General features: G+C 39.5%; 1 protein-coding gene across 6 annotated transcripts in view; it reads right to left on the bottom strand.

Annotated features, from left to right (window-relative positions):
- LOC128423342 (uncharacterized) overlaps positions 1-24011 on the bottom strand; it is a 106796-nt gene extending 82785 nt beyond the window's left edge. The window contains exons 1-9 of one of the 6 annotated variants that reach the window (XM_053408415.1): positions 23752-23998; positions 17736-17810; positions 15973-16098; positions 13559-13696; positions 12471-12520; positions 11815-11914; positions 10697-10785; positions 8397-8511; positions 70-189 (exon numbers count right to left, since the gene is read on the bottom strand). In XM_053408415.1, the coding sequence (XP_053264390.1) occupies positions 70-189; positions 8397-8511; positions 10697-10785; positions 11815-11914; positions 12471-12520; positions 13559-13696; positions 15973-16098; positions 17736-17738 (741 nt within the window). In that variant the 5' untranslated portion in view covers positions 17739-17810; positions 23752-23998. Of the gene's footprint in view, positions 1-69; positions 190-8396; positions 8512-10696; positions 10786-11814; positions 11915-12470; positions 12521-13558; positions 13697-15972; positions 16099-17735; positions 17811-23751 lie in introns of all 6 variants that reach the window. The other 5 variants (XR_008332726.1, XM_053408418.1, XM_053408414.1 and 2 more) reach the window with 5 other exon arrangements.
- Positions 24012-24098: the final 87 nt, after the last annotated feature.

Below are 24098 nucleotides of genomic sequence, written 5' to 3'. Positions count from 1 at the left end.
ACAGTCAAAGTAAAAGTAGGGGAAGAAATGAAGCATTCTTCCTTGTATTTCAATTCATTAGGTCCTTACCACATATCTAAGATTTAAATTTTCTATTTTGCCATAGCAGACATCCAAAAGGGTAACTGGCTGTGTAACAAGGTTCCCTCCCATAGTCCAAGGCAATGCAAGTTTTGACAGATCAGACATCTGAAAAAGAGGGACAGTGGGAAATAATTATTAAAACAGTTACATTGATTAAGTTTGTGTTTCATAGCTAAACCCTCCCAAAGTTTAATTCATCTGAATTTACAAAAATGTACATTTTAATAAATAGTTCTTACCTTCAAGAAATCAAAGTACTTTCTCATTGTTCAATAATCAGATCTAGCCAATTTCTATGCTTCTGACAGAGCACTGGAGAGGTGGAATTCCTATGGACAGGATTCCCTTTTTGTGTAAGGTTGTCACCAAAAGAATTACAGCAGCCTAACAAATCCTAGGCTGACCAGCTGTTGAGGGATAGCCCATGGGATAGAGACTTCAACCAAACTTTGTAAAATGCCCTTATAGAACTTAAGGTTTAGCTTAATAGCATGCAGTCCAGCACCTGAGGAAGTTTTTGCCATGAAATTCCAAATATGTGTATTTTTAAAATCATCTAGTAGTGAGGTCATAGCAGAAACAAGATAGGAACCAGGAACCTACCACTATGTAGCTCCATATCTTAGCCATCTTGCTGCAGAAGTTCTCAATAACAGGAACACAGGAAGCTCCCTTACACTGCATCAGATCATTCATCCATCTAGCTAGCTCAATCTTGTCTATGCTGACTGGGCAATTCCCCAAGGTTTCAGACGGGAGTCCCTTGCCCTACTAGTTGGAGATGGGGACCTTCTGCATGTGAAACATATACTCTACTACTAAGCTGTAGCCCTTCCCTGAAAATAGTACAGAAGAAGAAGCAGTTGCCACAAATCCCTATTTTTCTTATCCCCATTCAAAAAGAAATCTTTGGATTCTGAACTGATAAAGGAGAAAGGCATTCACGGAACATGTGGCTTATTATTCTGTTGCTATTCCATGAAGCCCTTAACTTGTTCAAGTCTGGAATAGCTCAGAGGCTCTTAAATGTTTACTGTGCAAGGCTCCCCAAATAAACTACAAGGCCAAAGCCAAGAGACTGCTTAACTGTTAATAGTGTAAACTATGGTTTATTGAAACAGGCTAGAATCAACTTATAGTTCATGATTCTCACAAGGATTACAAGCAATACAGTTGGTGCCTCCAGCCTTAATGATCATATCTTATTGCAGCTCACTCATTTAGGATATCACAGCATGGAATATATTATGTTTCTCACTAAATAAACAACAGGTTTGGATGCCCAGTGAAAGCTCTTAGGGTCTCAGATGTTTTAAATATAAAATGGAACCCTAACACTTCTACAACACCTGTTGCCAACAGAAGGTGAAATCACAAATGGCATATGCTAATTTATGATTTCACCTTCAGCTGGCCCTAGATGCTAAAGTAGCTTCCACTGGGGTGCAGGACTTTGAGTAGGCTGTTTTACTGTGGCACAGAAGAAGCACAGTTGGTCGTGGTTGGATGCCAAAGAGCAAGATACCAAGCAAAACAACACAAGCACAAGATGTAATGGCAATATAAAGCTCTTTGTGCTGTAACATGTGCAACCCCAAAAGGTAATAGTAATAATGCAATGATTTTGAATTTAAAATTGGGTCAAAGTGGCCACAACACTGCAACTTAATAATAATAAAAAAGTGTAAATAAAATTCCCAATGGAAACTTATACATTAAAAAATAAAAAAATAAAAAATAAAAAAGTTAAAAACACATAAAGTTTACAATCCTTATTTTCAATAACATATTTCCCTGACTTCCCCACACCTCCCCTTCTTATATTCCAATTCAAATTGTTAATTCAACAAGTTCTTGTCCCCAATTTTTGACCTTTTTATATTTAATTCATTTTAAAAAAACCAATTTTAACTTATAAACATCAGTATTTAAACATCAGTGCTCATTCTTAAAACTTTTTTCTAAAGTCGACCCAAATTCCCTTCCACGAATTCCCCAATTTTCATACTAATAACAAAACAAAATTAAAAAAAAGATTATAATTCTGCACCCTTTGAATTCCCAAACCCCACCCCACCCTTTCCCGGTTTCAATCCCCAACAAATGTCCATCAGTCTTAGTCTACTATCAGCCTGGAAACCTCACGTCCGAGGCTCTTAATTCTCTCTCAATTCCTCTCTGCCGGTTTTTTTTGGTAGTCCTTAATATTAAACACCAGATCTCGGAGAAGCTCTGTCCCGATAGGGTCCATATTTCTTCCAGCCAGACCTCCATACTTAAAAGTGGAGCCCGAATCTTGTTTCTTACTCCTTTTAAGTCCAAATGTCCCAAAAGCTCCAACTTTCACCTTAATCAAATTTGTAATCCATAGGTCTTCAGATCTCCACATAAGGAGATCTCTCCATTCTTCAATCTTCAATTCAAAACAGATTTTCATCATCCAGTACTTATTTTCCTTTGTAGCCATCATGTCAGGCCTCTGGCTCTCCTTTGTCATCTGCAACATTACATCTCCTTCCTTTTCCTCAGAAACAACATATATCTCTTTCTCCACACTCTCAAATCTTTCAAGTTTCTCTTCTTGTCCAGCTGCATGGACTTCATGAGTCAAGTCCTTATCAAATTCAATGAATTTGTTTACTGTTAAGTCCAGAGTTGCAACATTTGTAGCCAAAACATCAATTTGGCCTTGTAACTTTCCCAAGAGAAGAAACACTCTGTCCAATTTAGCTTGAATTTTTCCTCCTTCAGCCATTCTTGCAATGTCCCAAAATCCCCTCTAGAGGGATTTTGGTTACTTTATCTTCCTTCCAGTTCAAATCCAAAAATCAAGTTAGTTTGTATCAGTTCTTCCTTGTTTTCAACAAAATATAACCAAATTGTAGCAAATATATCCAGCAGAGACAGCAGAAACAAAGTTCTCTTTTTCCTTCTTGACAGCTAATTTGACAGCTGTCGAACTCTTCTATATCTCCTCAACAGGCTCTCTCGCGGATCACTCCCGGGTCCGGGGGGGTGGCACTTCAGCTCTCAAAATTAGCTCTTATCCTCCAGTGAAATTACTTATACTGCCAAATCGTGAAATTAATGTCTTTTACCCAATAAAGAAGAAGAAATTCTCTCGACCTTAGTTAGCTAGTCCTTGCTTTAGATTATTTATAAGACGCCTTCCCCGATCGTGCCTAATTCAAAAAAAAAAATTTCTTTACAAATCCAATTTCCGTATTACTCACGGGTTGTTGCTTTTAGAGTCCAATTGTTCACAAGAAGAAGTCAGCGCTCTCCGACCATGGCATGCGGCTTCACTCCGCAGGAGAAGCAGTCGACTCTCAGCACCGCGCCGCTCACCCCTGTCCCCCATTCCGAAGCCTTTAAAAAGGCTCCTTCGCGGGTCGGGGGGGCGCAAATGGTGCCCGCCGAGTCACCAAGTTCACAGGCTTCAGTGCCTGTGATTTCTGAGGGTCCCCGCGTCGCCGCAGCAGAAAGACCCGGTTCCTGCGGAGCCGATGGCACTAACCCGGAAGTCTAATCTCAATATATATATATATATATATATACTTGCCCCAGTTCATGAAAATAATCAATGTATGAACCTTTATTGCAAAGATAACAGAATATTTATTACAAGGGCAGTCAAATCCTGAGATCACAGAGACTTACTAATGACAATGCTACAATGGCAATTTAAGCATTCTAATTCTTGCACCTGACCCCCTCATTTAACCTGCTGCCCACTGACTATATTAGGAGTTCCATATGCAACTATATATTTCTCAATATGGAGCAAATCAGTTTTGAATTAACAACTGTAATGTAGGACATGGTGCAAAGGCAACCCTCATAAGAAGCCAGGCCCCTCATATGAGATACATATTAATGAGTCACTCATGTGTACCAGGCTATCCATATACAGTGGTACCTCTGGTTACGTACTTAATTCGTTCCAGAGGTTCGTTCTTAACCTGAAGCACCACTTTAGCTAGCTAATGGGGCCTCCCACTGCTGCCGCGCCGCTGCCGTGCGATTTCTGTTCTCATCCTGAAGCAAAGTTCTTAACCCGAGGTAATATTTCTGGGTTAGCAGAGTCTGTAACCTGAAGCGTATGTAACCTGAAGCGTATGTAACCCGAGGTACCACTGTACACCAAGAGAGAGGGGATGAAGCCTCAATGGCTTCTTGAACCGTTTTTGTTTTTTGGTGTGTTTTTTAAAGGCAAACACATTGTTCAGAACACAATAGTAATCTTTTTTTCTGAAATGGAGCTGACATTGAGGCATGGTTTTGTGGATCTGAAATCAGCCACCCAGCTTCTTTGTTGCATTAAAGCATATAGCCATTGGCAGCTAGGGCTGGGCGATACCTGGTTTTCAACATTGTGATATATCAGCAGCTACATACCACGATACGTTGATATATCATGATGTCTGGAATGCATCTCGGCTGCTTCTTCCTCCCCACCTTAGCTGAGCAAGCCCTGATGCCTCTCCAGCTCACAGGAGCCAGAAGAACAGGATGGGGCTTCCTAAAAAGGTGCAGGCAGGCAGGATGGAGTCTGAGACGGTGCTCGCCTGGAACCTTCTCTTCTCAGGCTCCTTCTGCCTGCCTGCCTGCTTACCCCCTTTGCCATCTGCATGCAATTTGAGCTGGTGCAATGTATTTCCAGCTCAGATTGTCTGAAACCGGTATCGCAAACCTGAATGCCATACTGCTTTCAGACAATTTACCAATATATTGCCCAGTTCCAATGGCAGCCAGAAAAGGTTGTGACCCAGGCCCGCTACAGATCAGCCAATGCATCAGGAGTATTGAATGCATAAAACAGGCCTGCACACAAGTCCTACCAAATGCTATACCCTTGGGTAGATGTCTGGGGTTATCAGAAGCAAGGCAGGAACTTCATGAGAACACAGAACAGATCCAGGAATAGGTATCATCTGGGCTGGCCCTTTATAGTCAGAAGTTCCTGAACAAGTCCAAAGCTATTGGATTGCTTCTTAAATATAAAAATCACCAAATTCCACTGCCCAAGTGCTTATTCCAAGGGGGAAAAACTATTGCTGCTGTGGGTAGGCATATGGAGCATTGGTTTCTCAAGCTGCGTTTACCTGGCCAATGTAAGTGGAACATATGCTTCTATTGTGTTTTATTTTGCTTCTGCCTGCAGAACTGGAATTAGTTGCTATGTGACTGCTTGACAGTCATTATGCTAGCCAGTATGCATCAGGGCAAGTGAAACTCAAACCTTGAAGACAACCACATTGTCAACTCAGAGCCGTAACCATGGCAACAGCCATGCTGCTTCAAAGGGATAAAGAAAGACAAAATAATATATCTGATATACTATTACTGTAGAAAATAAAATAAAAGATTTAAAAGATGGTTGGATCAACTTCCTAAATTCATGGCAAAGTGTACTTTTTGTAACTAACAATTTTGATCACTTCATTATTATTTTAATTAAAAATTTCCCCCCACCCAAACACACCATTGTAGGTTTGAGTATTTCCAAACCTAATATTTCCAACTGAGTCATATTCTCTGTAAATCTAATGAAATAAATAGACTAACATCATAAGTCCATTGGTATCAATGGGTTTACTCTAAGCATGGCTAATGTTGGATATCAGCCCTATTATGTGATAGGAAATATGGCATGCTGTGTTTTTGTAGTACTTTTTCTTTGTAGACTCATTTAATAAAGTGGTATTTACTTTAAAACTCATTAGGATAATTTGTTACCTACTAATCATCTTTGCTACTGTCGCTAGGTCCACTGATGTCCATGATGACTTTTTTGTTCTTTGATTTTATGAAAAACAAGAACTTCAGTCATGAAAATGCCTGAATAATAACAGCATGTAGAAAATGATTATACCTGATTTAAAAGTTCAGGCAAAGTGGCAGTAAAAAAATGCTGCTATAAAGGAGAAAAATACATTATGGATGATCAGGCCTCAGAGAAGTTCAGCTGTGGGTGACAAGCAAGATAACCAGAGCTCACTGCAACAAAAATCAAGAGGATTTCTGTACCCCAGAAAGGCGAGGATATTGCCAAGCGCTAGTTATGAGGGTTGGGGAAAACTGCAGAAAAGCTGGGAGATGAAGGTGAAACCCAAAGATGCACTTTCAGCCAGCTTGGGCTTATCCAATTGATTTTTTACTTTTATTCTTTAAACAACACCCCACCCAGACACCTGCCCACAATACAGGAACAAACTGCCTGCTTAATTTTCCATAGGAACTAGTTTCAAACCTTCCTGGGAGCTAGTACCCAAATGAGGTTCCAGTTGCCACCTTCAAGACTGCCCACCTCAGGTTGCAACTGTGGCTATGCCACTGTCACTGCACCCCTTTCCATTCACCACTTGGGTCAAGAGAGGAGAGGAAAGAAGTCTTCAGAAGCTCTCTGCTTGTTCAGACCTACCCAGCCACAGGCATTCACTCCTAATACTGCATTCTGTACACCAGTCATCCGTGTCCCCCCCCCCCGTCCTGTGTTGCTGACATTCTGTTACATCTGTACCAGACGTTCCTCTGAACTCGGGTTTGAATAACTGTCTAATAACCAAGATAAAGATTCTCTGTTTTCAGCACATGGATATGTACATCACAAGAACAATTATATACAAATTAGTCCATAATCTAGCCTCTTCTTTTATGTATAGCTACATTTTTTAAAAAAAACCTAAATTTAACATTCAAAGCACAGTTATCCTAGCCTACACTTAATTAGGCTGCAGTTCTCTGTATCTCTCTATTATACATAAGCTAAAAATGTGTATCACCTTAATCATTTTCCATCCCATACTTCTGAAGAAAGACTGGCTTCTGTAAAATGATTTTATAGAATTTAATTTATTTCAGTTCTCACCCTTTCCTATAGGCTCACTAACATCTACAGTCTCCATTTTCTTTTTCTAATTGAGTTTTTGGGGTGCATTTGAGATATGAGAGATTCTAATACACCGAGAAGTGATATTACACCAAATTAACCTACACAAGAACCACCAGGCATTTCCTGCTGCTTCTTGAAGAATTCAATTACTTTGACGCAGACTATGAAAAAGTGATTTCCAGTCTAGGACAAGAGTAAACTGAGCTGGGTTTCCTGAAAGAAATCTAGATTTTTCTTTTTGAAAACAACAACAGTTGTTCCTGCTTGATTGACAGCAGAGAAATGAAAATTTGTCAGGCTAGAAAGGCTAAAGTTTATGTGTTGTACTATGATAAACTATAAAACTTTTAACAGGAAAAAGCACAATGTAAGCAAGGAACAAAAATGGGCTCTCTCCAAAACCATTTCATAAGGCTATCGAATTAAGATTTATATTAAAAATATTTCCTGTTTTTTTCCTTCTGTATTCTTTATTTCACTTTTCTTTACCACATTTCTATCCCTTCCTTTAAGACAGGGGCTGGGAACTTGTGACTCTTATTGGTTACAGCTCCAATCATCCCTGACCATAGGCCATGCTGGCTGGAGCTGAGGGGAGTTGTGATCCAACAATTCCTGGAGAGCCACAGGTTCCACACCAACGGTGTTTCTTGGAGCTGTGTATATGGGAGCTATCCAATTTCATCCTCAAAACAACCATAGTAGCCTAGGATGAGATAGTGATTATTTATTTATTTATTTGCCAACTAATTTTCAGCCCTCTGGATCAAACCATAGTCTGGTAGTCTGGGCACAATGTCCAAACAGATGCCTATGGGAAGCCCACAAAGAGGACACTACAAAATGAATAGATTTCTTTTTGTATTTCCTTGCTTGCAAGGACACTATGCAAGATAATCCCCTATAGGTGTGCTGGATTATGGGCTACATGCTCAGAAATGCAGTAAAGGGCAACTGAAATGATCAAGCAACTAGAGAAAAAATTTCAGCATTCAGCTGTTTTAGTTTGGCAAAAAAGGCAAGGTAAAGGAAACAGAATATTTATTTATAGACTGCTTAATGTAAAATAATATAAAAACCTTTTAAGCAGCTTGAAATGGTAAAAGACAAATTTACGGAGGGTAAGGCTGTCAGTGGCTGCTAACCACATTGGCTATGTCCTCCCTCCACTGTTACAAGGCAGCCTGCCTTTGAGTTTTTACAGCTCACTCTTTATTAATTATTATCAGTAATAGTAGTAGTACTATACCACCCTTCATCTGCTCCAGAGGTTCAGGCAACCCTCCAGAACAACAGGGAGCTTCAGGGAGGAAGAGAGGAAGGGGAATCCTAGCTGGATGAGGGAAAGGTAGGAAATCACACATTTAAAAAATCATTAACAATATACAAATATAAACCTGATGTTGTCATAACTTACCTGCTGGTTTCTTTGAAGTTTTACTCTCATTGCTTCACATATCTCGATTAATTGAAGAAGTTCTGGACGTGGAATGGTTACTTCAGTTGCAGTTCCTTCAGCGCTGAGAAAAAAACTGTGTAAAGTACAATGCATTATTATAGTCACATTTTTCACTTTTTAATACTGTAAAGAAAAACACGGATTGTATTCATTATTTGCATGCTTTTTATAATAGTGCTGATTTTGCAAGTGAAATAGGCACTAACAAAGAATTCAAAGAGCATATTTATATAGCCAGTGAATACCAATTATGAAAGCATGCTTTCAAAACATAAAGGTAAAGGGACCCCTGACCATTAGGTCCAGTTGTGGCCGACTCTGGGGTTGCGGCGCTCATCTCGCTTTATTGGCCGAGGGAGCCAGCGTACAGCTTCTGGGTCATCTGGCCAGCAGGACTAAGCCACTTCTGGAGAACCAAAACAGCGTACAGAAACGCCGTTTACCTTCCCACCGGAGCGGTACCTATTTATCTACTTGCACTTTGACGTGCTTTCAAACTGCTAGGTTGGCAGGAGCAGGGACCAAGCAACGGGAGCTCACCCCGTCGCGGGGATTCGAACCGCCGACCTTGTGATCAGCAAGTCCTAGGCTCTGTGGTTTAACCCACAGCGCCACCCGCGTCCCTTTTCAAAACATACCTCACTGCTATTTAAGTTATCTCCTTGAGCCTTTGCAATAGTTAAGAAATGTATTTTCCTTTAGTGCCAAGCATATTTTACCACTATATGCTAGCATACCTATACTAATCGGAATTAAAAATACCCCAGTATATTGAAGAATAGTTCCCTTGGCCAAGATGCAAAGAGATGTGGGCAGTACTTCTACACACAACTAGGAGAGGCAGCAATTTACCACCACCAATGGACTGCATTCCCCCCACCTCACACACACAAATACCAACACAAGAAATGCAATAATTTACTGCATAGTAAATTAATCTGGAGGATTCCCACCCCCTAAACCTCAAGTGCAGCTTTTAAGGGAGCAATAGGAGATTTAAAAAACTACAGTGCACCACGAAAATACAGTCCTTGGCATCCCAATCCTCGCTTTCTGCATTTCAGAATGATCTTTTTGTTGCTGTTATTATTATTAATGTTTCTTTTTTTGTAACTGCAGCAAAACAAGTTTTGGAAACATGAAATACACTAAGAAAATTATTCACCAGTTATTTGTTTTTAAACACAACACCCTGCAACACACCTAAAACTCATTTTCTTCTTTTCTCTCCCCTCTCCAATTAATTTTTAAATGCAGCGTAGGGAAACAGCCCTAAAAAGCTAGGGATCTTGGTAACTTAAGGACCACCTTCGCCAATATGAACCTGCCTGCTCATGTCCATCAAAGCCCTGCTCTGCACCCCCTTTATTTTAAAACGTAGGTGAATGAGGGCACAAGACAGAGCCTTCTCAGCAAGTGGGCTCAGGATCTGGAATTTCCTGCAGCCAAAGGTTTACTCTCAGACTATATTCAAAAATATAAAAAATAGAGTAGAAGCTTCAAATAATTCCCATTGTGTGCATTGTTCTCCTTTCACTCATACCTTTGTCAGATAATGCTCACAGAAATCAAATACGTGAGTTGTGCTTAAATGGCAAGCCTCTCAGCCATCCAAAGAACAAGCAAAACTGAATAAATTGTCCCATTTATTACAAAAGGTTTTTACTACATATCATTTTAGGATTTGCAGTAATGAAACTTGACAACCCGCATTTAAGTTCTTATTCATAGATCATTGTTTTCTCCATTTATCCCCACACCCTACTCCTTATTTTGCATGCTGACCACTTAGTGGACCGGACCTCCCAGCTCCACTTTTCCCTCAGTAAGCCCCATTCATTCCCAGACTTTTAGCAAAGGGGGAAAATATGAAGAAAGGCAAAAGGGAAACTGGGGCAGGAGGGCAGGATAAGGACTCAATTGTCATCAAAACACTGAAGGAACGGTGACCACGTACCTCAATTCTGTGGGTCACTTTTGACACAAGTTTAAGGATCTGTGCAGTAAGAGATACAATTTCTCTGAGTATTTTTGGTAGCTTTCAAGAATGATATATAAGTTTACTACACACACACACACACATATATATATATATATATATATATATATATATACACACACATATATATATATATATAAACAGGACCCCATAATCCTCTAATCCTCAACACAACACAGATGCTGGTCACCATTTTATTCAGGTTATCTCCTTCTGGATCAATTTCATTCACAATATCAAATGTCTCTCTACTGCTTACCTAAGCTTGTCAGTAAGTGCTTCTAAAGAATTGTTTGACTGCAACTTAAGAGCAGCTCGAGAACTTAATCCTTCTGTAAGCAGCACCACCTGTGGAAGAAGTCATACACAAAATTATTCCTAAAATCACCTCAGTTTCTCTTTCTTCTTTGTTGAAATCTTACTTTAAAAAAAATGAAGTTACATTATGGTGACATCTGGCAAAAGAAAAATGATGTTTAAATGGAAGGTGTGTGTTGACTGTACAGTTGGAGAGTGGAGGACTATCTGCAACTGTGTGCCTGTGCTCTGTTTTTGCCCTTGGTGATTTATGTGTCTTTCACTTGGTTTCTTTGGGTTCGACTTTTTGTGTTCAATGCTTCATATAACCTTCTGGTCTACTTTGCCCAATTCTACATACTGAACCTTCTATATATGCACCCCGGTATCTATTTCAGCCTGAAATCTCCATAATGTCTGGGTCTAGCTTCAGTAGAAACAAATCAAGTGAACTAATGAAATATTCCATGCAAAACGATAATCGCCCAGATTACAGCACACCCCTAGCAGAGGGAAACCATGTGGACAAGGACCCAAAGATGGGTATCCTCAAATACGGGGGATTTTCCCCTAAAATTGTCAATATTGGAACAGAATTGCTATGCAGGCACATTCATCTCTGCCTTCTTTAATCAATTCCTATGCAACTCCACTTGAACTTCCTTAGTGGTGGGTCCTGTTTACATACCCTCCTTTTAATCTCACGCCCGCACTGCATGCAAACCTTTTAAGTTTGTGCATTTGACCCAAATACCCCTTTAAAATGTGCACTCCCCTCAATTAGAGCTTTACACTTACTTTCTAATATACATTTTAACAAGGTGTATTTTACAAAAAGTTAAGAAACTCTCAACTACTCCCTCTCTCATCCCACTACCAACCAAGCCCTCAATCATATTATCAATGTATGTTGGTAGGTTAGGGAAAAGAATGTGAAGTGAACACCACCACCCCCCCCACACACAGCTCCAGGAAATCTGAACGCCTATTTCTGAAGGGGGGGAAAGCCCTTTTCACAGTCTCATATATATGCTGATAACTTTCAAAAAGTACTTTGGTGAATTTTGTATACCACTTTACCTGCCTTTCCAGCTGTAGTACTTGGGCCTTCAGAAAACTAACACGTCTTTCCTCAAAGCATTCGTTCTTCCCTTCCTTTATGAGCTGCTCATATTGGCTTCTAAGAAATAAAATGTATTTCCTTGTAAAGAATGTCGAACAAACACATAATGCCACATTGATATTTAATAAGTACAATTTATTGGAACAACTGGAAATGATGTTAAATGCAGAAAAGAGATTTCTTTTTGTCTCCTGCTTTTAGCCAATTATTCCAAAACCCTGTTATTTTTCTGAAAATTGCCTTCTATCTGTTTTATTGTACTACAAATAACTTATTGCCTTGAAAAGCCTTAAATGTTTCTGAAGTATCCGTTCATTTCTCACCACCTCCATGCGGGAAGCAACTCTGAATACACAAATACTAACTACTTTTGTCCTCAAATACATGCTGGCAAAGAAATGAGCAGCTATATAAATCATAGATCAGGGAGATTCAAACCGATTTCTAACATTATGGGCTCACACAAGAACTGAAAAACTAATTTTCCTTCTATAAATTTCTCAGTATCCTCTGCCATAATTTTGTCATCCTTAGCTTTTAATACATGACCTCACAGATAAAACAAAAGCTGTTTTCATAAATCTAGGGCTTTGTTATCAATTTCTTTCAGTACCTTAAATCTTCTAATTCATACTTTAATCTTAGATTTTCCTCTTGCAGTTTCTAAGAAGAAATAAAAAATACTATGGTTAAATATACTATTAGGACTTGTAAATAGTATTTTTAAGTTACACAAACAGTAGTTTATATTCATTTATATATATACATTTGTCACGTATAAATAGAAACGTTTTACACCCCAAAAAATTATTTCAACTAGTATTGTAAACTAAGATTTCAAAGCTATATGAATGTAATCATGACTGCATCACAAATAACTATTATCACAAGCATGTGTTAACAGTTTATAAAGACCATTATTTCATCCCAAAGGGAAAGATTTATATAAAAGAAGTTTAAACTTAATCATCAAAGTTCAACATCATGTATTCCAACTTCCCCTCATGCAACAAAAATTGCTGTCTCCTCCCTGCACCCATACAAATCTGTCCCAGAGGAAGAATGCAGGAAGAAGGGAATTCCCATTGCAGTACAGAAATCCATTCTACTTGTACACTACAGATACCATTGGATTTCACCCAGTAGGAGGAAATAAAAGATGAAGGGTGAGCCACAAACTGGAGAAATATGGCATATATGGTGAAATAAGAAATAACACCATAAAGCACCATCTAAAAAGATTTGTTGAAGACCTCAGTGTTACTTTAATGTCAATGATAATACCTTATAAAGCAGATACAAATCTGGGTTCTCAGAGAACAATTCATGTATTAAGTTCTTGCAGGGAGAAGACTTGGAAAAGAAGTATAATTAAGTTTTGCCCTAATCCTAATAATTTATAACATAATAATAATAATAATTTATCTGCACTTGGATCTTCTTCCATGCACACCAAATATCTCTGCAATCCCATAATATTATGGGTGACATCTAATCCTCAAAGCAGACCTGCTGAAATAAATAGATTTAAGTAACCATTCATTTCAATGGGTCTGAGTACTCCTCAGTAGGATCTCACCCTGTTTTAAGAACCCAGCTGAAACGCAACTCATCTGAAAATACTACTTTGCTAAGATATCAAGCCCTGTTGCTTTTTTATGCAAAAAACTGTATACAAATACAACCTTTTTTCTTTTTTACCTTTTGCTCACTCCTGTTCATAAAAGGAGTGTGAAGTTCATTGTTCTGTTTATCCCCTCTCAACAGTGAATTATCTTGACATGCTGAACCCTGAGACGTGAGGCTGCTTGCAGGGAGCTTGGCCATGGGCCTTCCAACCTTTAAAATAAACACAGCCACATTTCAATGGTTTTTAAAAAAACTGGACTTCACAAACACAGACATCAACAAAAGTAAGCAACATTAGACAAAACTGTGTAGGTAGCACTTTCAAGCTATTGTACTCCTGAATTTAATAAGGGTTTTCTTTAAAATGACTTGAGTCTCTATTTTTTGCTACAGTTCTTGAAAAATGTGTACAGTAAACCTTAATATGCACACATCATTTCAGTTTCAAAATGCAGGCTAGTTATTCTGTTTGTATGTAATAATCTTCTGCTTAGATCAGTGAAAGAATCCTGATAAACGTTTATCTGAAACAATGACTGCTGCAGCGATGAAGGATTACCAGCTACAGTGAGCAGGGCTGGATTAACCATTGTGCTAAATAACTTTACTAATGAGCCCCACCAGCATAAATGTATTATGGTTTCTTCAATATGAAGAATATTATGCTCATCCCATCTTGCACTGAGTTCTTTTGTTAACATCATTCTACAATTTACTAAGCAGACAAGCCGTAGCCACATCCACGTTGATAGGAAAACTGAGAATAATGAGAATAATCTCTTCTAACAAGATCACAAAAAAGGAGTGAGAAAGCCTATGGATGTGCATTCATCTATGACAGATTAACAAAGTATCGTTTAATTCTCCTTTTATGTCCCTAAAGTAGTGGTTTTGAAAATGGATTCCTCAAAAACATAGAAGGCTCCTCAATCAGAAGATGTATAATTGCTATTTATTTATTTTAAGGTATTCCTAGGATGCTTTTCTGGAGAATGCCCTTCCAAAATGGTTTAAAATTGTAATAAACAACATGAAGGAAAAAGTGACACAGCAAAAGATAAAAAGAAAGCACCCAATTACCTCAGAAAATCAGAAAAGCCAATAAAACATAATTAGAAAATAGCCACAATCAATTTATTATTACCTACAAACAGAAAAAGATTACAAACAATTAACCATGATTCATTGAAGGCCTGTTGGAAAATACACTACAGGTCTTTAAGCTTTCCAGAATCCCTGAAAAATGAAAGCTAGTTGCAGGTCTGATACAAGGAAGTTCTTAAGCCATGGGGCCACCTCGGAAAAGGCCCTCTTCCTTGCGGCCACCAGCCTCACTGGCCTAGGGGATGGACACACCAGGAGGGGGTCCCAGTGCAGATCTCAGCATGCAAACAGGATGGTACACATGCAGGAAGTCCAAGAAACAGCTTGAACCCAATGTTTAGGGCCTTAAATGTTACTCTAAACTGGCTGTAGATACGAACCAGAGACCATTGGAGCCGATACAAAAGGGCTCTGGCAGATGTACTCTGGACCAGGTGAAGTTTCCAACCTAGCTTTAAAGGTAGCCCCACATACAGTGCATTACAGTAGTCTAATCTGGACGAGACTAGAGCACGGAGCACTGGGGCTATGGCACATCTCTCTGGACTTGCTGTAGAGCATTTCTCTAAAGTCATTTACCTATTATCTACATGGCTAGGTTCAAGATGCTGGTCTTGGTGTATAAAGGCCTATACAGCTTCGGACCAGGACACCTCAAAGACTGTTTCACCCCTATATACCCATTCAATCACTGCACTCTGCAGGTAACAGCCTCATGTTCCACACAATATAGGAATCAGGCCTTTAGCATCTATCTGTTGGAATCTCCTCCCCTTAAATACTGTTGTTGTTTAGTCGTTTAGCCGTGTCCGACTCTTCGTGACCCCATGGACCAGAGCACGCCAGGCACTCCTGTCTTCCACTGCCTCCCGCAGTTTGGTCAAAATACTAGAAAAGTGTTATTGGTTATCTTTTTGGTGCCTACTAAAGCCCTTTTTCTTCCAACACAAATTTTAAGTTGAGAGCTTTCTCAGTCTCCATCTGTACTGGTATTGTTTTTAAGAAGCTTTTATTATTGCTTGTTGTTTGCCACCCTGAGCTCCTTATTGGATATAAATTTATTTATTTATTTATTTATTTCATTTATTATGTGTTTGTTTGCTTATTTATTAGATTTCTATACCGCCCTTCACCGTAAGATCTCAAGACGGTTCATAGAATAAAATACAGGATAAAAACAAGTTAATTCAACAAATAAACCAATGTTATTTACAATATTCATATCCCACCTTTCTGAATGACAATTGGTCTTCAAGACAAAGAACAATAAATGAAAATTGATTCAGTACAATACGATAATAAATTTCTATTAAAAAAGCAGTAGCAATTTATAAAGGCTCATGGGGAGAGCAGGGGAGAGCTCAGAATAAAGCATCTGAGACCTTAAGCTGCTTGTATGACTGTTCCAGCTGCTGGTCTTCAAAGTTGGTACCAGCTGTTTCAGTCTCTGAGAGAACAGTGCATCTCTTTATAGAGGCAGCTACAGAGTTTGAAGCTCCTGGCTCTTCCTAGTTACAGGGAGGTTAAAGAGAGGGATGAAAGTGTTTACTTCTCAGAGCAAAATAATCAGGAAAGACTCAAATCTTCACTAGCAAGTTAACCAGCTTAAGGAGACTTAATTTGAATTTTGAGAACTGGAGTCTGAGGAACAGTTATTATCCTTGTAAAGAAAGGACAAAGCATTCAGTATTGTTCAGATGCTGACACGCTTTAGCAAGTAGCACAAACCAATCTGACATTTGCACAGTGATCTAAGACATGGAGAATTTAAAGGAGATCAGGACAACAGAAGATTACAAACTTGAATACAGAAAATAATTCAGATTGCTTAGTGACAAGCCCTGCAAGAATCTTGACCAACTGTTGCATTTTATTTTATTTCGCTCGTTATGAGAATGCCTCCATTTTATAAGGGCGCATATTCATTTCCATAAGCTATGTAGGTAGTTCTTCACTGAGGTCTGCATCTATTGTACACTTATGGTAGTGAACACAAATACCATTGATCCCAGTAGGAAGGCTTGCAGGCATGACACATTCAGTGTCAAACGAAGGTCTCTAATTAGTGAATAGTTCCGGTCTGACAGAAAAGGCCTTAACCTTCCACAGGGAATAATGAACTAGGCAATGTCTGAAGCACCCAAATAAGCTTCTGTGAACAAGAATGGCACTGAGAACTGCTTTAAATGTGCTAAAACGACAGACATCAGTGACCGAACAGTGAACCGTACACTTGGCAATGAACAGGAAAATGCCTGCTATAGGAAAGGGTGCTGGTCTTTGTTTTTTCTCTTGTGCATCTGAACTCGGGACTAAATCTGATAGACCACATTATTTGGTAGACTTATTTAAAACAAAACTAGGAGATTTGTGGAATACAGATAATTGTCTGAAATCTTTGTCCTTTTAACAGTATTTATAATATGAAAGCATGTGGCAACTTCCCTGAACATCATAACAAACTCAGTTTTTAAAGAACATTTATAAAAATCTCATTAGCAAAGACAAGACTTTAATAGAAGGGTAGCACCAGAAACAGTTTGAATGGCAAGTTATTAACATGGTGACTAAACAAGAGGTAGAAGCTTGAACATGATTCTAACTGTCCAATATGTCGTTAGCCAAATACTGTACATCAGAACATTTAAGAATCTCCACGCATATTATTAAGAGCTGAACAACATGTGGAAGAAAGAAAAACATTTAATAAGGAATAAAGCATTCTACCTGCCACAATGCTTTGTGTCGTATAAGTACAATTCAAAGAAATATACCCTTTGGTGGCGCAGAGGGTCAGGACGTCCAGATGTTAATCAGAAGGTTGGTGATTCAAGCCCACCCAGGGACAGCTGTGGGCAGGATTCCTGCATTGCAGGGGTTGGACTATATGACTCTCAGGATCCCTTCCAACTCTACGAGGTACCATACGCCAACACTATCCAAACCTGCTAAGTATGGCCCAACATTCAGGGTGTGTTCTAATTGGCTTCAGATTGTGGTTTTGCCAGAGTGAAACAATTGATGCTCTCAATTTCAAATGTAAAGGTAAGCCAAGGATGATGGTCTGACGCTCCCACTCACTAGCAGAGAGAAGTGAAGGGAGAGCAACCTGCGTATTCATGGTAAGCTAGCAACCTTCACTTACCATGACATGTGATTGCAGCCAAAACCAGTTCACTTTGGATGTCAAAGAGAGGCAGCCTCAGAACCAGGCCTACCACTGCCGGCATAAAGGAGAACAGGTTGTCTCTGCGGTCAACGCAGTAACAGAAAATTGCAGCGGCAACATCAGCAGTTTCCCTCTCATGCTGTTCAGCTGTGAAATGTGATTATACCTATCTCAGGTTTTTTTTATTATTATTCTCCTTAACTGGAGCTGGCAGCAGCTAAAGCGGGTTATATTCCAAAACATCTAGAGGGCACCATCTTGGCAAAGGCTGTTCTGGACAATACACAAGTAACTGTGGTTCCTAATTGCAAAGCCCTTACTGCTAAGCAGCAATTATTTTATTATAGGACCTTAAAACACAGAGGGTCAAATAATGCAATACGCACTTTTTGCTTTGTTGAAACCATAAGGAAAAGTTACAAGAATACAGAAATTTGTGTATAATATACTGTATCACATGAAGAATAATCTGCATGATTTCTCACACATAGGCTTAATCCGTGCTGTTTCTTGCCCTGTCATGTTCACATCCAGGTGAAGCCAGTGGCACACCCAGCAATAGGACCAGGACAAGCGGCATGGCCCCAATCCCAGTGAAGGGGGCTTAGAGGGCACCATCTTTATGATGGTGTCTGAACACGGATAAGCTAACTATTTTTTGAAGCAACACACTTTCAGACCTGGGGTCACTAATAAATTCTAGCTTCTCATTCCAGGTTTTGCTTTGTTTTTTGAAAGCAGAATAGCATTACAGCATTTCATATCTTTCTGTCATTAACACTGCATTTAATATATTTTCTCTATCTGCATACAGAAGTCAGACAGGATTTCTTAGGTTATGCTTTTCTCATCCTTCAGTAGAATCTTAAAGAGTGAAGTGCTGCCCTCTAGAGGAATATTTTGCAAGGGAAAATTGTGTAACCTCAACTCCTTTCTTTTTACTGTAACAGGGAATTCCAAAATACTTTACAGCATTTATTATTTATTTATTTTTAAATATACTTCTTAATATAATAAAATTTCTGAGCAGCTTCAGATAAAAGTGTAACAACAAAAACACAAAGAACATTCAATATGTCTTATGTTTTACTGCGGTTTTCTAATTTGATGGAAGCCACCCGGAGTGGCTGGGGTAAGCTAGTCAGATGGGTGTGGTACAAAAATTAATTAGAATTAGTAGTAGTAGCAGTAGTAGTAACCTAAGAATCTTACCCATTTCTCCATAGAAGCAGAAGACTGGTTTGACAGATTTAATAACCATTTATATATTTGCCCCATAAGACCTCAAGATTCTATCACTTATCATCAGTTCAAAGAGGTATTAGAGCTTAATTTGCCATAATTTCCAATCAATGACAAAAGCACATGCCCAAATTATAAATACTGGCAAACTGGCAATCAAGTCACCTCTTCAAAAATATATCAAATGGTATCCAATATTTTCTATCACTAATGGAATAAATCCAGAGTAGAGAAGGGAGAGAGGTAGTTTACAGTAATTTTTCTAGACATGAATTCTATTAATTATATCAGCATACTTTTGATCATGGATCAGGAAATTTTCCTACTACAATTTTTGCCATCTGGTATCACATTAGTTGGCTAAAGGTTTTCTGACATGTTGACAAACCATCTGACTTTGATAATGCAATATATTTCCTGTACAAATAAGGTATACTGCATATTGTGCACTGGAGAAGTTACACAAAAGTTAATTACCATTTCACCTATGAAATGAGTTTTAAGCCACTCACACAGAGACTGCAGTTGCTCAGCACCTTAGATTTTTATTTTTTTTAAAAGGTCTCATGTGAGGCAAAGCAGGGTAGCAGCCCTCTGACAGTGATTATGCCACAGGCCACATGAGACATCAACACAGAAATGCTATTCAGTGGCCTGAGTCCAATATGTTTAAATGTGCCCTTACTGGCTGAACTGTGGATATATCTGTTTACAGTACTTTAATAAAATAAATTCATTACCTTGCATATTTAGATTTTTATTGACAGGTGTACACTAATGATTGAAATGCTTGTTCTCAGTAAGCTAAATGAAAAGATAACTATACTATGAATAAAATTTGCCTAGGTTCACAGAACCAGATTGTCAAAACACTCAAGTTTTAGTGTGATTAAATATCAAGCTGACTAAATATTTCTAAACCAGTAGAAACTGATTTATATCAGTTATGGATGCCACTTTCAATAACAAGGTTATAAATCATCTTTGATGTTCATGCCAAGTTTTGCAGCTTACATAAGTCTAGGCTACAGTCCTTGGCATCTGTATCCATTCAACTCAGAAAAAAATGCTACTGTTCCACTGGAGCCTAGCAACTTGCTATACTTACTAAATAGTAAGAATTTATAAGAATATGCAAAGCTGTAAGTCAACCGAAGCCTGATTATGGAACAATTAATCTATCTTGTCTTCTCTGGACTAATTCTCATACACATTTAATACTAACTATGCATTTTAAATATGAACGTGTTTTTCTCTGCATTTCATGGGTAGACCAGAAAGTAGTTCCTGGCCCAACTTGTTAACAAAGAACTGTCATTCTAGTGTAGACCAGTGGTGCATCAAGCTCAGCCTTCTCAGCCATCCAAATCACAGGAGAATCATAGAACTGTAGAGATGAAGAGGTCCTGAGGATCATCTAGTCCAGCCCCCTGCACTGCAGAAATACGCAGCTGTCCCTTAGGGGATCCAACTTGCAACCTTGGTGTTATTAGCACCATGCTCCAATCAATAAACATAAAAAATGAGTCTACTGAATCAAACCAATGGCTCACCTTGTCCAGCATCCTGTTCGCACAGTGGCCAACCGGATGCCTGTGTGAGGCCTGGAAGCTGGACATGAACACAACAGCATTCTTCCCCGTTTACAATTTCCAGCAACTGGTATTTAGAGGCAGAATGGCAGTGGAGGTAGAACATAGCCATTGTAGCTAGTAGCTTGTCCTCCATGAATTTTAGTGTAAGCCTCTTTTACAGCCATCAAAGTTTGTGGTCATTACTGCCTCCTGCGTAAGTGAGTTCCATAGTTTAACTATAGAGGCAACTCCTGATTTAGGCGTGTCTGAATGATGCGCAACTACACCGAACCCATAAGTAGCCCCAAAACATCATAAAGATGTCATGAAAAGGAATGAAACAGGGCGGAGCAGGCATACATGCTCCGTTGACATACACAGGGCTCCAAAATAGAACCCCAGTGAAAAACAAGGATTGTCTTACACTGTATAAAGTACTTTACAATGATACCTTGGTTTACGAACGTAATCTGTTCCGGAGGTCCGTTCTTAAACCGAGGCGAACACTTTCCCTACTGAGGCCTCCCGCCACTGGTGTTCGGCTTCTGTTCATCTTCTGGGGCAAAATTAGCTAACTGGAACACCTACTTCCAATTCTGCAAAGTTTGTTGTCCGAATCGTTCATTAACAGGACTGTTCGTAGACCGAGGTACCACTGTATTATATCTCTATCTCCTTGAGCATTTTGTTTTCCTGATATCTACAATATTGAGTTGTAGTAACCAGAATTGTACATATTATTTCAAATATGGTCACAGCATAGATTTGTATAGTCACGTTATGATACTGCCAGTTTTATTTTCATTTTTGTTTTTACAAGAATAGAAAACAGTGTGGTAAAGTGTAGCTTGTCTGTTATCGGAATCATGCCAATCTTTTAAATAGCTTCCAAAGCGTGTTTCAATGTTATATTTTTCTGAATTAAGGTTATGTACACAATTCATGTTACTGCCCGACACCTGCAAGTTATATTTAACACACAAACCTATTTTGAGGGTTTTATTAAATAACAAGGCAGAAGTAGTTCTCATTTCAATGCTAGAAAATACAAAAAAAATTGGCTCAATGTATCAGACAGCTGAGCCAGAAAAAACAGCTCTAAGTTGACCTACTGTAGCACCAGAAAAAATGCATTTACACTGTGCCCAAAACCATTGAATTGATCAAACTACTTTCTATATTTCACCAATCAAATAGAAACTGCATTGCCAAATACACCTTCAACAGTATTTTAAAATAGGAATATGAATGCAAGCCTCAGTTCTTTATTAATGCATTTTATTTCTCATTTTTTATTAAAAGAGCTTTATCCCACTCTTCAATATTTCTCTTTCCAAAATGAGTGGCTAGAATGCTGGACTTGAATACAAATCACCCTCAGCCACAAAGCTCACTGGATGAGCCTGAACCAACCAAGCCATATTATCCTAACCTAGGACAATGATGCAACTAGAATTGTAACGCAGCCTCACCATAGATTTGGTGCGGCTGCATTTGGAATGGTGTGTACAATCTAGTAACATCACCTCAGAAATTATATTGTGGAGTTGGAAAAGGTTCAGAAAACGGCAACCAAAACAATCCAGATTCTATCTCCTGCATCTCCAGGTAAAACTGGGAAAGACTCCTGCCCGAAACCCTGCCAAGCTAGAAGAACAACGGTCTGAGTCAGTATAAGGCTGCAATCTATGTTCTTAAAAGTGTGTGCTCTACCACTGAACGATAGTCCTTGAGAAGCAACTCTAAGCAGTTTTAGTATTGCCAGTGGAACCACAAACCTGCTCCCCCTTTCCATTTTGTTGTGACCAGAAAGCAGGCGTATCAGCTGAGAAATACGGGCATCAAGATACACAGTTCAAACAGAATGCAGACTAGTGTAAACCTTGCATTGCTGTTGTGACAGAAGCAACTCTGAACAGCAGCCACATTCTCTGGGGGGCCACATCCTACACAATCTACCTTCTGCTATTTAATAATCTTCTCCTACGTAGCACAAAAGCGCTCAGGATGCACAACCCCAGGCCACTGGGTCTATTCTCTGGAAGGAACTATAGCTGTGCCAAGCAAACCAGTTGAATTGAGACCCTCTTTTTGTTTACTTTTGAGCTTGAATGAAGCACTCCTATCATTTGCACTTGCTGCCCTATTTTCAACTTACTAGTTAGTAAGCCCCATTGAACTTAAAAGGACTTATTTCTGGCACAGCATGTTTAACTCTGCACTGCAAGCCAGCAGGGAGTATCTAGGAATTAAAAGTGAGTTAACTCTCTGAAATTGGGTTTTCACTTTTATTCTAATGAAAATATATGAATACACACCATTATATAGCCTACAGCAGGTTCCAGAACAACTCAGATTTATTTGTCATGTTCGTTTGGCTCACCTCTTAGCCTTGATGCTTAACAACGAACAACGGCCATAATTTGAGTGTGTGCTGGGTGCTATATGTCATGGGGGGGGGCTACCTTTTTCATTAAAAAGAAAGATTTTTTACTAAAATTTTCTCAAACAAAACATACATAGCAAATCTTGTCTGTGAACTTTGTTTGGGGGGGGGAAGCAACCTGAAGACACAAAATAGCTAAGATGCAAAGATCACCATATGGATGATGAAAGGAGGTAATTTATAATTTTTTAAGCTAAAGGGGACCTCCCTTCCTATTGAGTTTAGCACTCCATCCATACCTGACTTGCTTCAGAAATTCAAGAAAACCCGCCACAGAGAATGCTTCTCTTCACTTGCTGCTGCCTCTGGGGAGGCACCCCCTGATCTCTGCCATTGGCCAGGAAACCTAGGGCCCCAGGGAGGCTGCATTCATTGTCGGGGTAAAAGGTCGGGGTATAAATAGAGAGATAATAATGATGCTAATTCCCTGCATCTGAGGAAGAACCTGACAGAAAGGAGGGAGTCCTGTCTAACCCTGTCTGTTGCCAGTGAAGGTGCAGCTTGCTTTCCTTTTCCCTCCCCATTCCTTTTCCTTTCTATATCGTGCTTATTAGATTGTGAGCCCATGCGCAGGGGCTGGACTGCCTCCTGACACGTGTCCATCGTTCAGACGGGCGGGCCGTCTGAAGGATGGCGGGCAAAGTCACAGCTTTTGTGTCACTGAAAGCGACGCCGCCGCCTGCTCCACCGACTCCTGGCAAGAAGCAAAACACTCTCCCACGAACGCTACCTTGGCCGCGGCCCGAGGCAAAGGGACGGGGCGCTCGCCGCGCGAAGCCATGGCTCTCTCAACGAAAGAGGCCACCGGCAACAAGCCCTCTCCTCAGCCCGTTCCTCCCGCGCGACGCGTTTCCTAGGCAGCGGGTCCTGCCAGGTACATACGAGCATTCACGGCGTATTTAAAGGGAGGACAGAACTCGGGAAGTTTGAGGTGTCCGCGTACTTATACTGCAGAACTTCGAATTATAAACGTGCCGTAGAGCGGTAACGATGCGGGGAAAGAAGACGCGATTAGCGTCTACATAACTGCAAGGACCTGAGAGAGAGAGAGAGAGAGAGAGAGAGAGAGAGAGAGAG

The sequence above is a fragment of the Podarcis raffonei genome, chromosome 11 (assembly GCF_027172205.1).
Source record: "Podarcis raffonei isolate rPodRaf1 chromosome 11, rPodRaf1.pri, whole genome shotgun sequence".
Classification (NCBI taxonomy): domain Eukaryota; kingdom Metazoa; phylum Chordata; class Lepidosauria; order Squamata; family Lacertidae; genus Podarcis; species Podarcis raffonei.
The sequence above is the reverse complement of the archived record's forward strand: the minus strand, read 5'-3'. Positions and strand labels throughout refer to the sequence as shown.